The 17,747-nt window shown below is 48.1% G+C and overlaps 1 protein-coding gene across 16 annotated transcripts in view; it reads right to left on the bottom strand.

Annotated features, from left to right (window-relative positions):
- The window catches only part of TACC2 (transforming acidic coiled-coil containing protein 2), a 234,174-nt gene that overhangs the window by 21,348 nt on the left and 195,079 nt on the right, over positions 1–17,747 (bottom strand). For 9 of the 16 annotated variants that reach the window (XM_073019412.1, XM_038009634.2, XM_073019410.1 and 6 more), the window contains 5 exons: positions 16,878–17,079; positions 8,962–9,023; positions 7,274–7,389; positions 5,727–5,898; positions 4,268–4,408 (listed from right to left, as the gene is read on the bottom strand). In XM_073019412.1, the coding sequence (XP_072875513.1) occupies positions 4,268–4,408; positions 5,727–5,898; positions 7,274–7,389; positions 8,962–9,023; positions 16,878–17,079 (693 nt within the window). Of the gene's footprint in view, positions 1–3,311; positions 3,402–4,267; positions 4,409–5,726; positions 5,899–7,273; positions 7,390–8,961; positions 9,024–16,877; positions 17,080–17,747 lie in introns of all 16 variants that reach the window. The other 7 variants (XM_038009640.2, XM_038009644.2, XM_038009642.2 and 4 more) reach the window with 2 other exon arrangements.

Here is a 17,747-nt window from a genome sequence, read left to right as displayed (position 1 = left end):
TCTCAGGCTGTTCTCGTGGCTTTTGGGCATCATATCTCCCTCCTTTTGAATCTCAACTCAATGTGTGTGTATGGGGGGTTAGTCTGTGACACAGCAACAGAGAGGAAAACACAGAGCATGGTGCCAGGCTGCTCAATGACAACACAGGTGGCCCCAACTCCTTCTGCTCATGTAAGCTCCAGACATCAGCTTCTTCTAGGCCAGGACTGAGGGGCCACACCACTCTACCGCCCCGGGGGCCTCTTGCTAGGACTCGCCCCTTCCTGAAGCTTGTTATTTGTATGGCCTTGCTCCTAAGGGACCCAGACACATCCTTCCATCTTTCTATTGGGTCCCCCTAATCCAGAAAGGCCCATAGCCTGCGCCTCTTGGAGAGCCACCCAGACACAACATTCAGGTTCCATCTGACGTGACTGAGTGTTAAATTCAGGGCTCCTGCACCACAGTTCCAGCGACCTTGGTCAGGTTCACCCCTAGGAGGACACAGACGAATTCCGTTTGACCAGAAGGATGTGGAAGGACGGTAATAGTAAGACTGCAGCCTGACACCCCAGCCCTTAAGGACTTTTCCTCATTTCTCACATTTTCTAACTGAGACGAAGAAACCCCCACTGCAGCTCTTCCAAGGCTGACTCAGCTCTCCATCAGTCTAAAGAGAAATGGAAGTCAAAGCTGCTTTAGGGAACAACCGGAAAAATCACTCCCCACTCTAGCTCATGGTGATTTTCATCCATGCAACATGATATTTTTCATTCCAAGTGATTTCATCTTTGTGTTAGCAACAGCTTAAGACCATGTTGGCAAAATGACGGAGCTGTGTCACCTACTGCTGAAATATATGGCCAGAAAAAAAGGCAAATTGGATACACAGCTGCTGTTTTCTCTTCCTATGCATCAGCAGTTTCCAATGCAGCAAGGGACAATCTTTCTATATGAAAAAGAAACCCACAGAGACCAACTTGAGGTCAGGCCCATGGACCACCCTCGGGCTGGGTAGCTACAGGAATACCATCTATTTTCCACGGGCCAACATCACCAGGTAATGCACTTTTTACAAAAGCAATACAAGTTACTCTACTAGAGAAACATGTTCCCTCTAGACTCCAAGACAGTTCTACCCTCACAGAATACTCCTTTGAGCACACGCCTCTGAAATAAAAGAGATGGCTTGGGCTGCCTCTCCGACCCACACACTATGAACACGCATGACACTATTTTCTAACTCAGAACTGGGGCACATATTCTGAGAACAGCCTGTAATTGACAAAACGTCAACTCCTGGCCATTATTTGCCAACAGTCGTCTCTGGCCACTCTCCAAAGGAGGTGGCAGGGGGACCACGGCACTCAGCACACTCCATATCCACCCTGAGCTACTCACCAAACATGCTCAGTTCCACCTCAAACTCTGGACAGGAATACACGGTACTTATAGTGGTCAAACTACATGCAATTCATTCTGTCTTTAGGCCCCAAGGACGTCTAGAAATAAATCTATGTGTGTGTGTGTGTGTGTGTGTGTGTGTGTGGTGGGGGGAAGTCCTCACTGCTTCATGCTTTCTAAAAATCTTGCTTTCATGGAAATTCGAACTAAGCTTATGATTTGGCAACAAGAACGAGGACATCCCCAGTCTGTATTGACATTCTTGTCCCTGCCCTGGGTCTCGCTGTTCCCAGCCTGCAGACCCACAGTGTAAGCACCTACTGTCTCTGGGAGGGGTGTCTCTTTTGCGTATGGCCAAGGAAACCTCACTGGGGGGGCCATCAGGGCCGTAGTAGCAGCTGGAATTCTTACTCCTGTACCAAGGATGAGAGACGCAGACGTCACTGCCCCCCGACCCCTGCAGATGAGCTATTACTCCAGGCAGGCAGGCCAGGGGCTCCCATTCGTACTTTTTTTTTTTTTTAAAGATAGGGTCTCACTCTGTCACCCTGGCTGGAGTGCAATGACGTGATCACGGCTCACTGTCACCTTGAACTCCTGGGCTCAAGCAATCCTCTCACTTGAGCCTCCCGAGGAGCTAGAACTACAGGTGTGTACCACCACACCTGGCTGGGGACCTCTCACTTGGAGACCTGAGTTCTAGTCCCCAACAGGCTGGTGAATCACTGTCAAGTGGCTCCATCTCCCCATCTGTAAAATGGGACCCGGATCCACCTACTGAGGACAGACGCTGGGAGCACCTGATCAGGTAACAGAAGCAAAAGGGGAAGCGTCAGCTAAGAGCAGCAGCTTTCCTTTATCACACACCTACTAGGTGTCAAGCATGGTGTCACTCTCCGCACACCAGACGTCTGTCATCCTCACAGCAACCTGTAAACTGGCTATTATTGGCCTCATCTCATGAACAGCAAAACTGAGGCTCAGAGAGGTTCACCTACTTGTTCAAAGCCACAGAGCACAGTCTGACACACCAGGTTCATCGGGATGTCCAATTTGGGGTGCGGTAAGGGGTGGGAACGAGGCCGCCCTCAGAGAACAAGGTTTGCATGGGCAGTCCAGGGACAAACACACGCTCTGCACGTCATCAGCAACTCAAATTATTAATAAAAGTTACCCCAAACTTGGAAGCCAGGCAAAAAGATTTCTGCATGCCCTGTCAATGTCACACACCATGCTAAAACTAGGCATTGGGAAACTCCATGGGCCAAATGGCCCACTGCTGATTTTTGTAAAAAAAAAAAAAAAAAAAAAAAAAGGAAGCAAATAAGTAAAAGTTTTATTGGAATAGTGCCAGACAGTATGGCCCACAAGGCTGGAAATACTTATCATCTGCACTTTACAGAAAGGATTTCTTTGGCCTGGTCTAGAGTATTATCAAATGTCTTGGTTTCACTTACTATGTATTATTGATTAGGGCCTCGTTGCAATAAAGTCAGATGTTAACTTGTAGAAAACAGAAAAGTTGCAAATTATGTTTGTTCAATAGAGAAACAAATGGTATCTGTAGAAAAAAAACCCTCAAAGGTCATGATTTTGTTTTTCTCTGTTGAATTGGTGCTAACCAGTTTTCTATTCAACTTTGCCATCTTAGGCTAGCCTTCTTTACCCTACTGACCCACACACTGGTCTCTGTATTCTCCCCCATTTAACCAGCATTACCATCCCGCGGGTTAGCATTATCGAGTTAAATGGATCTCAGCTATGTGCTCAGTGTGTATTTATGCAAGAGTGACGCTTTCAGCTTTTTGGAAATGACCCTTTGCTGGACACCGACGATGCCCGCCTGGCGGATGGTTAGCAAAGCAGCTTCTGGACCCCAGCGGCACACATGACATTCCCAGGTGGCGCACGCAGCAGCAAACCGGTACCTTGGCATCCTGGTGGCTGCGGGAAGCCAAAGCAATCTGCCTGGCCAGCTTCAGGGCTTCTATCCGCATGATGGCAAACTCTAACTCCTCCTGCCCGCAGGGAGTGTGGGCAGACCGCAGGAAAATGCATCAAGACAGACGTCAATGGTTTCCACATCCGAGAAATGAACGTGCCACGAAAATGTCATGACAGGCACTCGGGAAAAACACGCGCTCCATCTTTCTCTCACAATTAGCACCTCAGCAGATCATGAAATAAGCATTTAATTTCCTTTTCTAAAAACCACCCTTGTGATTGTCAGGAAGTATTGTGCAGTTGAATACAAAATGATTTTCAAAATGGGATCAAAATTTTTACTGTTCTCTTTTCTCTGATTTCTTTCCCTTTTTCTTTCTTAAGGTACAGTTGGCCAACAGTTTCCATGAATGGAGCTGCATCTCTCATATGGCTGTTAACAATCTCTCTAGGTTTACTCTGAACGTCCTAGTCTAGAGAATATCAAATTAAGTTGTCAAATTTAAAGCACAGAGTACATCACTGTTTTTGGTTCCAGATGCAAGACTGAGCCCAGATGTTATCTCACTGGGAGTCTGAGATAGCCACGTATATATATATAAACAGCTTGGCTCAGTGGTGATCTAACATTCTTGGTTCAGTGAATAAATCACAGAAACTACTTTGGGGGCTATCAATGCTTCTAAATAATGACTATTTGGGCCCAGTTTCTAAATTGAAATAGAAACGGTTTGTTCGATATGTAATCACACAATTCATATCACTTTGGTACCGTGGGTAAAGAACGTCACATATACCATTCTTTGAAGGGAAGATACGTCACTGGGAACATTCTCGGCAGCTCCTCATCAAATCCTGCCTCATTTCATTTGGGCCTCGGGGGTTCATTCTCTACTGAGGTTTTCACAAACTCCCAAAAGATCACACGTGGGCTACAAACCTGAAGTTTCTGAGCGAATAGTGGGGGGTTCTTTTCTGCTAAGTCGGGCTCCAGATAGTCAAGTGCACCACAGAGAGAGGCGGGGTGAGCTAGCCTGCTGAGGAGGGCGTCAGCAGAGGCAAAGGAGCCCTCGGGAGCTGTCTGAACGCCGGCAGAGAGGAGGACACACAAGAAAAATAGAGGAGAACAGAGAGTGATATTGATTCCAAGCAAGGGCCACACAGCCATTTGCTGGACATTTCTGCCTTGAGGCTAAAGAGAGTATCAATTAGCTGCCATTACTTGTGGTTTCATCTAGACTAATTCCCACATGCTGACAATGGACATCTTGAGATTGGCAGACCCGACCCCCTCCCCAAAAGGGCAGCCTTCAGTGTCCTCCCACTCCCATGCCACCCTCACTCCCTGGTCAGTGAGTGGCAGCTAGCTAGCGGAAGGTGAAAGGCCAGTTAGCTGGTGGGTTTTCCAAACATAACATAACTCTTCAAGAAATACTTTCAAATATATATATATAGGAAGTAAGGTTTTGGTAAAGGTCATTTTCTCAATCATGGAAAGATGATTTCAAATGAAAAAGTTCTTCTGATAGATCAGAAAGACTTCAGAATCAGAAGTCAGCTTTGCAGAAGGTGAACCACGGACGTGTGCTTCAGAGTATTAATGTGAGAGACTGATTCACATCTAGACCCTCTTTTTACTATTGTTTTTCTAGTATCCACTCCAGCATCCAACTGTCAGACACACAGTACGTGCTCAATAAACATTTGATGCATGAGAGAAATGGCCTACTAACACAGAACAAAAATAACACACCAAATCAAGGGCTTCACACCTGCTTGGGGATTGCTGGGCAGGAGGTAGAGGAAATAAAACTAAAATCCACCTAGAAGGATGGTGCATTTCAGATGTGTGGAAGACCATGGCATGGGCATCACTTAGTTTGGGGAAGGCAGAAGACCATGTGACATGTGTGCTGTGCAGGGACTCGGGGGTAAGTGAGGCCTTCAGCTCAGCTCTATTTGCTCTGCAAGACCCCAGCAGGGCTTGGGGACAGGAAAAGTCCTGGTCTTTGAACAGGAAAAATTCCCATCACTAAGTCCCAGGAAAACTAACTTTCCCAGAAAAGGGTCCCCTGCCCTCTGTCAAGGATGAAGCTGCAGAGGACTGCTTAACGACTGTTCCAAAGCAACAGTCTAGTCCTAAGGGGCGAAAAATGGAAACTAAATAACCCTGAAGGCATATAAAGTACTTAAGTGGGAAATGAAAAACCGCACTGATGTGAACAGAGAACCTTCCCCTCATCCTCACAGTATGGGATCGCCCAGGTTGGCTTCTGTGGTCAGGGAGTCAGGGTGGGACCCATGGCAGGTACCAGGTGAGTGTTGCTGTGAAGGCCTGGCCTTCTTGGTGACAATACACAGCTGGCCCTGTGATCTGGGGCCCCTCCAACTCCACTTACAATTTCAATCGCCTCTGAAGGGGTGCCCAAGCCCATGGCCTCCAGCTCCTTCTGGGAGGATTTCTCCGACACCTGCAAGTGTGGCTCTTGGTTAGGGGCCAGTCCTCGTGGGACAGGATGCTGGGCTTTTGTAGCAGCGTTCACAAGGGCTTCAGTCTCTTCAAAACTTGACCTGGGGGAAGCAAAGGGCATCTTCAGTCTTCTCACTGGGAAACCCACTGAAATCAACCAAGATCCCCTGACCATGCAGATATGTGATATGTGACCATATCATAAGGAATCCTGGACTTCCCGAGGAACATGGGCCAGGTCTCCAGTGGCCATGCAGCCTCTAGACTGGGCAGTCACCCCAGGACCAAGTGTCAAGGGAGGGGCAGAATTACAGATGCCACTGGCTATACACCCAAGCTCCGGAGTTCAGCAGACCACCAACTGCCTGGTTGTGGACTCTGGGGAAGTGACTGGGTACCGTGCCTCCAATTCCTTCTCTATAAGATGGAGACAATGGACCTCTCTGTGAAGATTAAATGAGATGCTGCATGCCCGTAAAGCACTCAACACGGTACCTGTTACCTGGTGCCGCTACTGTTTTAGTAACATAACCACCATCATCATTGTTCTCACCACCATGGGCAGCCTGCAGAGTCTCTTTTGTAAGTTTGAGAAGTCAGTGCTAGCACTTTCACTCCTGCTTAAAGGGGCAGGCAGACAAAAATAGGCTGGTCCAAATCTTACAGCAATGCCCACACTTACTTGATCAAACAATGCACTGCTCCAAACATTAGCCCTCATAAATGCAAACATGAACACCCATATCAATAATGTACATTTGCCAGGCACTTGAAGTGTGCCAGGTACTTCAACAAGAGCTTTACACACAGCATCTCTCTGGAAGACAGAGTGCCCTCTCCCTGTCGCACAGCTGGGGGATGCTCTGGAAGACTGATAGCCTCCTTTAATCTTCATAAAATCCCTGCAAGGTCCGTTTCATTATTACTTTTACTTTACATGCAAGGAAACTGAGGCCCAGGAGAGCCAAGCACCTCACATCAGGTCACACAACCAGGAGGGGGTCGTGGGGTACAGGTGGGATTCAAGCTTTGAATGCTGGACCACAGTGTCCCCCTTTAGACAAATGATGGAATAAGGTGTATGTGTGCTGGGCGAGATTATAGCGGGTGGGCCACACAGTCAGCTGCTGAAGGATTTCGCTTTAGTCCAAAGGGCAGCCAGTAACAAAACCAATGCGTTTATGTCCCTGTGGACATTCAGAGAGACTAAAGTGTGGGCTGGCCAGGTACTGTGGCTCATGCCTGTAATCCCAGCACTTTGGGAGGCTGAGGTGGGAGAAGCCCTTGAGCCCAGGAGTTTGAAACCAGCCTGGGCATCATAGTGACACCCTGTCTCTATTAAAAAAAAAAAATTATATGGCGTGTCAGCTGCCTGAATCTATGCACTGAAATGAAGTCAAAATAACAGCATAAAGGTGCTCAGAGGCTCTGGAACATCCAGCGTGATGTGTAACTCTCTCATCATGGAAGTCATACCCTGAACACGGCGTCGGGGACTCTGACATGCGGACGGGAGTTGACTTGACAGGGCTCTCCTGAGAAGTGTCAAACATAAGGTACAAGGCCTGCTTCTTCGGGGCATCATCGTCCTGCTGCAGGGATCAAAGTCACATATCAGCTTGGGTACAGCTGGCCTGAACGTGCAGCTGAGATGAAAACCAGAGCACTCTTCAACAGGGAACAAATAACCCACCAGGGTAAAGCCTTCATTGTTCTGGAGCCACCAGGAAGAAAGGAGGAAGTGGGGCCTGGTTAGGAGGGAAGGAGGATGCAGAGAAAGTACAACTGAGTTCAAGTAGGAACGTGCGCCAGTGGAGAAGACTCCATGGCATTGGTGAGCTGGACTTTGTTCAATTCACCAACATTTTCTGAGCACCTTCTCTGGGCCAGGAGCTGCGCTGGCCACTGCAGATAAACAGAGAGGTAGGGCAAGAGCCCAGAGCTGGGCTGACCATAGCTGAATGAGCCCAGGACAGGAGCAGGGCCTGGAGAGCAGCTCAGTTGGACTAGAAACAGGGCTGCGGGATGTGAAGCCCCAAAATGGAAATTGGCATCTCTCGGTGATAGGAAGACCTTGAAAGACCCCCTCCACATGCCCTGCTGGGGTCCCCAAAGAAGTCCCTGCAATGGCCGGCAGGCATGCTGCTCTGCACTGCCATGAAATCTCTGGGTGGCTCTGCTGTTCCCGAGCAGGGCATGCTCCTCACAAAATTCATCCACGAGGCCTGCCAACTCACCAGGCAGTGGGTGGTGGCACAAGAGGAAGGGGCCCCTTGTGGTTTCAATCCATTTAAATCAAAGATCTCAAAACACATGACAGTTCCCCTTCAGTGGTAAAATGTGTCACCCTCAGTATTATGTATATGGCCTCAACTACTGGGGACTCAGTTGTGATCACAGAGCTAAGCTCTTTAAGCAACACACCAGGGGATGATGACAAAGCCCACGCACTTTACTCGGGCAGCTGTGATCTCACTGACGTGGCGCTTGTGTTAAGCCTGTGCCTGGGGACATTCTCCCACCCAACCTTCAGGTCTAACTTACAGCAACCTGCAGTTTGGAAGCAGTAACCCCGGCATCAATGACTGATGCAAAGTAAGATAAAGAGTAACATGTCCAGGACTGTGTAGTGCTGCAAGGAAGCGCTCCTGTGTGCCACACGTGTCCGAGGGCATCGCTGACAGCAGCAAGAGGTCACCCTTGGAATAACATGCCCCAGGGCAGCAGGTATTATGCCAGGAAAGACAGTGCCCATCATAACCTCTTAAAATGAAAACCAGGGAGAAAGGCTTATTGCCCAGAGAAAATATTCAGTTACTTAAAACAATTTCTCAAAAACAGCTAATCGTATACCTGAAAAACCACCACTACCTCATTTTATTTTTTTAAAGAAATCTCTAGCTCTTTCTCAGTCTAAGAAAGTAATTCTGCTGGACATCTAATTGCATTCTATGATTTTCTCCCTGAAAATGTCAAACAAAGTGGATTGAGTACAAACCTCAACCCCCCAGCCCCAGTCCATCATCGCTGTGCACCCGGGAAGCTGTGTACACAGAGAGCACTCGATTTGGGGTCTGAGCTCCCAGAGACGCTCTGCACAGGGGAGGAGGCCCCTGAAGGCAGGAAAGCGAGTCCCCTAAGTGGCCCGAGGCAGAAGAACTTACAGGTAAGGAGGAGCCAATTTTTTCCATATATTCAATTTCATAGGAGTTTCTGTAATCCAACTCTGCAAAAACAAAAACAAACACAAACACAAAAAAACAAAAGATCAGGTTAGTGCCAGAGGAGAAAAATGGGAAGATCTGAGCCAGGCAGGGTGGCTGCTATCACAAGACTCTGGGCTGATGGTGTCCACTGCCTAGAGACTTCTTATATAGCCTGAAGAAAAGGCCCAGCTCGGCTATTTTCAGACAATTGGTAAATGTCTTGCTGTAAAAGGGCTTCTGCCATTAGGGAGGCTGAGAAGGTCCTGAGGAATTCCATGGCACGACCAAGCATAGCCCGAGTGTGGCCGGACCTGAGCGGTCTGCGTTGAATGTTCCCATAAGACAGCATGTGCATTCTGGGTGCTGGTTTCCTCTGTAACTCTCATGTGTAACACGTGGGATGATACATCCTCATGATGTTTTGGAACTGGACCCTTACTTGTCCCTCTCTGGGTATTCAGCTCTGGCCACCCTCTGAAGTAAGGGAAGAACGACATGATTCCTTCAGTGCTGCTGGTAAGAGAAGCTTTGCAAGTCACCTGGAGCCTTTCCCAGGGGTCTACCAGTGTCTTCAGGGCTGGTCCAAATCTATTTTCAAACACAAAGACTAGTAAAGTCCAATGGGTGGAGAAATGACCTGTTTAAAATGGATTGGTGAGAATCCCATACACTCAATGGAGATGGCAAACACCACTGCCTGCCTCCAGTACCTGGAAACTGAGCTGACACTCAACTGAATTCCCCGCCCAGCAAATGAATGGAGCACCTCCTATATGCTTCGCACTATGCCAGGCATAGCGGATATGGTGGTGGATAAGACCAGAATGGACTTTTGTCCTCACAGAAACCACAATCTGGAGCTACCAGATGCCTCTTTTCTACTTACAAAGAAAGCCAAGAGGTGAAGAGTGACCTGCTCAGAAACCCACTGTGAAAAAGCATCAGTGGCAATTCATCAAGTTTAATCTTTCGACTTTTTTAAAGATGAAAATAAAGATAAATAGCAGTTCTGGTTTAAAGCCCCTTTATTTCTGCCTATTGTTAAAGGCATCATCCAAAAACTATGAGCTTTAAAATGAGATATTTCCTGGAGGACTTTCTTAAAACCTGCAAATGGTTGAATAACCCCAACTACTTAAACAAGCGGACAACCTTCCCAGGAATCTCTGAATCTCCCTTGGTGAGGCAAACATATCCTTCTACTCGGCATGGCCAGCTCATGAGATCGAAGACAGTTTTGTGGATGAAAGGCCAGAAAGCCCTGTTGCATCCTGAATAGAGATGAGTAGAGAAAGTGTGTTTCCAACTCTCACACCAGGCCTGAACCCCAGGGTCTGCCCCAGCTTAAGACAGAAGCATTAATTTGTAAAGTCTTAATCGCCTCCTCACCTTAAAAATGAGAAGCAGGACAGGGCACAGAGGCTCACACCTATAATCCCAGCACTTTGGGAAGCTGAGGTTGGCGGATCATTTGAGGTCAGGAGTTCAAGACCAGCCTGGCCAACCCCATCTCTACTAAAAATACAAAAATTAGCCGGGTGCACACCTATAGTCCCAGCTACTTGGGAGGCTAAGGCAGAAGAATCACCGGAACCCAGGAGGCAGAGGTTGCAGTGAGCCAAGATTGCACCACTGCACTCCAGCCTGGGTAACAGAGCAAGACTGCCTCCAAAAAAAAAAGAGAGAGAGAGAAGGAGGAAGGAGACAGGGATGGACGAGGTGATATTTAGGGTCTCTCTGTGATCTATCTATCACTTTCCAAGTATAAAACCCTGGGACTATCATTTTACTATTATTTTATAAGCTGTTTAAGTTGAGAAAATAATAGTGAATCAGCTGCCTCTTCTAAAGTATCATTACGATTGCCAAGGCATTACAAGCCCTAAATTATTTAACAGAAATCTTTAAGCACACTCCAATACAGCACAGGGCACCCAGGACACACCAAACGAGCAACAGACCACCGCAGAGTTTTTCCAGGGACCTGTGGCCTCAGGCGAGTGCCCGGCTCTGGTAACCAGCTCACCTCACTAAAGCGTCCCACTTGGAACCTCAGCTCTTCTGGTGGCTGAATCTGGGTGAGATCTAGTTCACGGAGCTCACTCATCTGCCTTCTCTGCTACCTGCCAAAAGGAAGTTCCTTCACACTGTCCTGTGTCCCCCATTCCTCCCCTTAGAAGGAGCAACTGATGGTGCAAAAGTGGGGTTCTCTGACACCCACGTTAGTGTTTGTATTTGTGAGATGCCTGGTTTCAGAAGGCCCACACTCCTCCCCGTCAACCCCAGACGAGTGGCAGACGCCTGGAGATGCTCCTTCGGAACATGCCCTGCTTGCTGCAATCACAGTCATTTGGGGTCCTGATTTATAATTTACAAAGTGACCTGGACAGGATGTAAGAAAAATAAATACTTCCTCCTGTCATCTTGGGTGATCTCTGATCCTTTGAGAAAACATCTTTCTGATGGTTTTCAAAATTTCACTCATCTGCTTCAAATCCTAAGCCTCAAAGGGCAGGCACAGGGGTGAAGCCACATCCAATTTCAGCCCCATTTTCACACCATGCCACACACAGCTGGCAGGCCAGGAAGGGTGACGCCACCATACCAAGTGGCACATCATATTCTCAACTGGAGGCGACAGCCCTTGCTAGCGTGTGTGGCTGCTCCTAGCTGAAGAGGCTCAGTTATTGTTCCTGGGCCCCGTCATTTCTGAGGGCTGCTTTTGGTAATTATTTCCTATGGGGGCACTGCACAGCGAGAGGGCTTCAGCGCTGCTTTCATCTGACTCTAGTTGCTGGGGGCTTGCTGGGAACAGGAAAGAGCCTCAGCAGAAGCCAGAAGGATGCCACTGAGTCTAGGTCTCTGTTCCCAGGATCAGGGAAGCCAACTCACCCGATGTCTCCTTGCCTATTGACTTATCTAACAAGTGGAGCTCAAAGAGCCTATATTTTGTAGGCAAAAATGAAATACTTTAAGATAAAAATCCTTCTATGGGTTACACAAATGTAAAGGAGCATGATCAGATATATTCCTGCTCATGGCTAGTATTTTTGGAACTTTTAACCTAAGTGACATTACATTAGGGGAGAAGAAAAGAGTCCACGGAAAGAGACAGAGGCTGCTCCCAGCTTCCCCACCACCACCCTTCTAAGTGTCCACAGTGTGACAGAGACGGTGCCTGCCGTTAAAGAACAGCTGAGGCTTCCAAGGAGGGCGCTTTCCCCTCTGTCAGAGTGGGAAGGAGGGACTAACTGAGCTGTGTTAAAGGACACAGGGAAACTGGGTGGCGACCAGAGTCACTGAGACTTGTGAATCTAAAACTACTGCACTCTGTCAGGGTCTCTTGGACAGCCAGGAGAGGACTCAGCTGTGTAGACCAATGGTTCCTAATCTTTTCCTCCACAAGAACCACATGGGTTAAGTTTTCTCCCACTGCATCATGCTTTAAAAGACTGCACCAAAAAAGGGCATTTGCTAAGCAACCATGCAAAGAAAACCATTTGTAACTGTCAATGAGTTCTTCATCCGCGGAAGATGACCAGTGGCATCCTAGTGAGTTGATACGATTACAGCCCAAGTATGGTATTTGAATCCCCTGGGCATCCTTCTAAACTAGTTACACTCAGGTGTTTTGAAATATTAAAGACAACTGGAAGCTCTTCAACACTCCACTCCTACGGACCTAGGTAGGAAAGTGTGATTAGTCAATAGCCTCATTCTACAGGCGAAGGCAGAAGCCTTCTCCACGCTCACAGAAAGAGCACAGCTGCTAAGTTAGGCAGACCTGGCTCTCCACGGATTTGTGCCAGGACACCGGGGGAGTCATTAACAGCTCCAAGCCTCTGTATCCTTGTTCTTAAAATGGGGAATTGTAGAAAAGCACTCTGCAGACTGAGAGGATGAAATGAAATCATGAATATAGAAGACTGCACAGCTCAAAGTAAGTCCTCACCCAATGACATGTCCTAGTTTATTATTGTTACCTATAGAACACAATAGTGAATATGTATTTAAATCATAATTATTATTTCTCACTCAACATTTCCTTTTCCTGTGGTTGATGACTTCATTGTAAGAGTCTCAGATCACAGCTGGGGCCCTGCACGGATTCTTTCTGATGATCACATCAGCACCCCTGGGTGTGTGTCTGGTGCTGCTAGACCAGACCTCATTACATTAACGGTATTTCCACATCCAGATGCTGGAGGGACCCTGGGTGTGTCAGTGAGGTAGATGCAGTGGGGCCGCACCTCCTGAAACCGCAACTGTTGTGTCTTCACACTGATGAAGGATTTTTGATTGTCTACCAACTAAAATTATAGTCATGACTTCCCAAATCTTCCCATTTTCTAAGGTAATGAATGGGTTTAACCAAGTTTTGTTCCAAACCCATGTATTTACATATTTGTTCAATCTTTATAGAAACAAACAACTGTCAAATATGTCACTCAGCTAGTAAGTTGTCTGTTTTAGTAGTGTGGAAGATGGACAAATAAATGCCACCATTGAATGAGGTACATATTAGCCCTGAAAGTACTGTTAGTATTTTTATATTTTCTAAGGAAAAAAAATGCATGTATTTGGTTCCTGATGGGAAAACTAAAGACACACACATATCAAAATCATATGCCTAGCTCCAATCGGCTTTTTTTTTTTTTGAGACAGAGTCTCACTCTGTCACCCAGGCTGGAGTGCAGTGACGTGATCTCAGCTCACTGCAACCTCCGCCTCCTGGGTTCAAGTGATTCTCCTGCCTCAGCCTCCCTAGTAGCTGGGATTACAGGTGCCCACCACCATGCCTGGCTAATTTTTGTATTTTTAGTAGAGAAGGGGTTTCTCCATGTTGGCCAGGCTGGTCTCGAACTCCTGACCTCAAGTGATCTCCCTGCCTCAGCCTCCCAAAGCGCTGAGATTACAGGCGTGAGGCACCACGCCCGGCCCCAACCTCAGGATGGTTTCTAAATGCTTTTCTCCGACGTTTAGAAATTTCTTACCAAGCTCAAGAGATACAACCCATCATAGGTGCTATCAAAATGGCCAAGTCTGATGCCTGTGCTCAAATGTCCCTTGCTGCCTCTGGGATGTAAAGCCTCTTCCCCACAGTGCTCCACACCCAATGCAGGTGATGCCCATTGCAAGATCAAATTGCTGAGCTGACACTACTAAGCTGCTGACCTGCCTGACCTTGCATTAACTTTATTTCACAAACCTGACTTTAGCCCCTATGACATTGAGGGTGCTGTAAGGAACAAAGATGAACCTGACAAAGTTCTTGCCTTCAGGAAACATACAAGCTAGTTGGGAAGCAAGAAATGCACACACATCATTTTGGTGTTACATACCCCCAGCTCAGCCCAGACCAAACACTGAAGGTGGGCGGAGCCAGGATCCCACGTCCAAGGAAAGGCTGGGAGGAGGCAGCACTAAGGAAAGGGTGGGAAACAGGGATAAGGTCGGGGGAGTGCAGTGCGGGTAGGGGGAAGGGTGTTCCAGCAGGCGGGGTCTGCAGCAGCACTGCAGAGGCAGCTGAGTAAGGGGTCTTCCAGGAAGAGGCACCTGCCTCGGATGCAGGTGCAGAGGGAAATGAGGATCCAAGGGAGGCTGAGGCCAGATCATAGGGCCTCTGGGGTCAGGTGAGAGCAAGATGGTTACTTTTATTTTTTTCTATTTATTTATTTATTTTTTTTTTTTTTGAGAGAGTCTCACTGTCACCCAGGCTGGAGTGCAGTGGCACAATCTCAGCTCACTGCAACCTCTGTCTCCTGGGCTCAAGCAATCCTCCCGCCTCAGCTTCCTGAGTAGCTGGGACCACCGGGACACACCACCATGCCCAGACAATTTTTTGTACTTTTGGTAGAGACAGTGTTTTGCCATGTTGCCCAGGCTCGTCTTGAACACCTGGGTCTTGAGCTCAAGTGATCCGCCTGCCTCAGTCTCCCAAAGTGCTGGGATTACAGGCATGCGCCACTGTGCCTGGCCGAGATGTTCACTTTTGGACTTCTCAAGCCCCAAACCAGAGGGGTCAACCTGACAGTCAACCAAAAGGCTCTATTTTACAGAGAACAAAATGCCAAAAAGTACAAGCATATATAATTTGGATCATCTTTTCCTTGTCAAATTTAGAAAGCCAGTTTTGGGTAGGGAGAAGATAAGCATCCAGTATTCTGAAAAACATGAAATAGATCTACCATAAATACATGCTGGTACCATTCCAAGACCTCGTGGGTACAAAGCAAACCATGACCCGAGGCCTGACTGTGGAAGAGCGTCCAGAAGAAGGCTGGGGGTTTTTGAGCTACGATTAACATCTACCTGCACCCTCATGTCACCACCACTCCACCCAGAAAGGGAGGAAACCGTTTAAAGGAGATCTTAGTCTCTTATTAGCAGCAAAGAAGTGGAAACCAGACCTTCATGTATGATCTTCTTCACAGTGATTTCTACTCAGTTCAAAAACACTGTTAGAAATCGGCCAGGCGCGGTGGCTCACGCCTGTAATCCCAGCACTTCGGGAGGCCGAGGCGGGCAGATCACAAGGTCAGGAGTTTGAGACCAGCCTGACCAACATTGTGAAACTCTGTCTCCACTAAAAATACAAAAATTAGCCAGGTGTGGTGATGCACACCTGTAATCCTAGCTACTCAGGAGGCTGAGGCAGGAGAATCGCTTGAACTCAGGAGGCAGAGGTTGCAGTGAGCCGAGATCACATCATTGCACTCCAGCCTGGGCGACAGTGCAAGACTCCATCTCAAAAAAATAAATAAATAAAATAAAATGTTAGAAATCAAGAAAGGAAAACTCAAAACCATCACAAAAGCTGGGGTGTCAAAATGCCGACTGGGCAGCCTCACAGAGGTGGCTGGAGGAGAAAATGGGTTGGAGGGCTGGGAATGTGGTGCACCGACAGGTCAGGGCAATGGGGTCATCCCTCCCAAGAAAGGCGCTAGCTCTCCTTCAAAAAGGCTTTCCTATCAAAAAGGAAGCATGAGCAGGGCACGGTGGCTCACACCTATAATCACAGCATTTTGGGAGGCCGAGGCAGGCAGATCACCTGAGGTCAGGAGTTAGAGACCAGCCCAGCTAAGACGGTGAAACCCCGTTTCTACTGAAAACACAAAAAATTAGCTGGGCGTGGTGGCACGCGTCTATAATTCCAGCTACTCGCGAGGCTAAGGCAGGAGGATCGCTTGAACCCGGGAGGCAGAGGTTGCAGTGAGCCAAGATCGAGCCACTGCAATCCAGCCTGGACAACAAGAGTGAAACCCTGTCTCAAAAAAAAAAAAAAAAAGAAAGAACACTGAAATTGAATATACACAGGAGGAAGGAGGATATAATGAGTTAAGCAAAGTGTGCAGAGCCCATTTCTGAAGAGGGAATCATGTCCTCTTAGCAAGCCTGGGGTGAATCTCTGGTTTGAGGCTTCATTGAAAGGTGAGGCCATAGTGTCTGAACACCTTATGGGGCCTAGGAATAACAGTGGCGCCAAGCAACTCCAGGTCAGTGACCTACACTGAAAGTATGACCTGAATGACACCCCCTTGGAGCTGTGTTTATCAAAATCACAGCGGGGACATAAGCCATGGGCAAAGCTCAAGTGGGCGCTCAGGACCCAGTTGGTGGAGTCCTGAGGTGGAGTTAGAGGGCACCGTGCTGGCTCTTAGCAGGAGTCTTGGGTCAAGGGACAGTTGGTTGCAAGTCTCAGGCTGTTTTCAAACACAGCCTGAGCTTCAAGTGCAGCGGGAGACGTGCAGACGATCTCACAGTAATGATCACATGGTTACCTGGCTGAGAAGTTTCTCTCCTGGCCTTTGGCTCCCTAGGGACAGTATTCTCCGAGGCAGAGTGGGGGTCCGGCTGGCCACAGAGTTGCTTACCCTCAGTGGGTGAACTGAATTTGGTCTCGTTTACAAAGGTGGACAGGTCCGAGGGCTGCGGGTAGTCCTGTTTGTCAGCCTCCAGGTCCACCGTCATGCACGTCCACTTCTGGTTGGTGACCGCCAGCTTTTCCTCATCTGTGGCGTGGACCACCGCGGAGATCACTGGTGGTGTTTCTGGTGTAGCAGCTGGGGTGGGGTCCTGCAAAGAGAAGAGAAACAGTGTTTTGTCTCATCAGACTCTTGGTCAGAAACTGCTCCCACCCTCAGGTCTGGGGACCCATTAGCCAGGACAGGTCCCGGTCACAATCCTCTGCATGCTTTTCTCAGACTCTGCTCCAAATGGCCCATTAAGGAAACAGATGGACACACAGATTCTTCCCTCTATGAATCTCCTTTTATGATGGTTTGTTTCAGGGAATGACCATGAATTTAAAAAAAAGAAATCAGGATTTTGTGTCTTGGTTACTTGAGCTTTCCTGCTAGTTTTATGACTACGACAGCTGTGCGATGCTCACACAGCGCTTCAGGCTTGCCTATCAATATCACCAGAATCACCTGACCATCATCACACCAGTCCCCGGAGGCAGAAAAAGGGGGATCTTATCTCCATTTCCATAGGAGAGTGGGAAGTGGAGTAGGGCAGGGTGGGAACCTAGAGAGGTCAGGGCAGAGCTGCAGCTGGGACCTGAGTCCCTATCCCCAGGGCTGAGTGCTTCCCTCCACTGCCCCCACCCTGGCCAGGGTCTGCAGGCTGGGGCTTTGCTGGCTCAGACTTGGAGGGGTGGCAGGTCTGCTTGTTTTATGACCCAGAAATTAGCCCTAACCGTAGGACTGACAGGCTTGAGGATAACTTTCCTTGGTCTGTAA

This window comes from Chlorocebus sabaeus, chromosome 9, assembly GCF_047675955.1.
Source record: "Chlorocebus sabaeus isolate Y175 chromosome 9, mChlSab1.0.hap1, whole genome shotgun sequence".
Taxonomy (NCBI): domain Eukaryota; kingdom Metazoa; phylum Chordata; class Mammalia; order Primates; family Cercopithecidae; genus Chlorocebus; species Chlorocebus sabaeus.
Note: the sequence above shows the minus strand (reverse complement) of the source record. Positions and strands in the feature narration are given on the sequence as shown.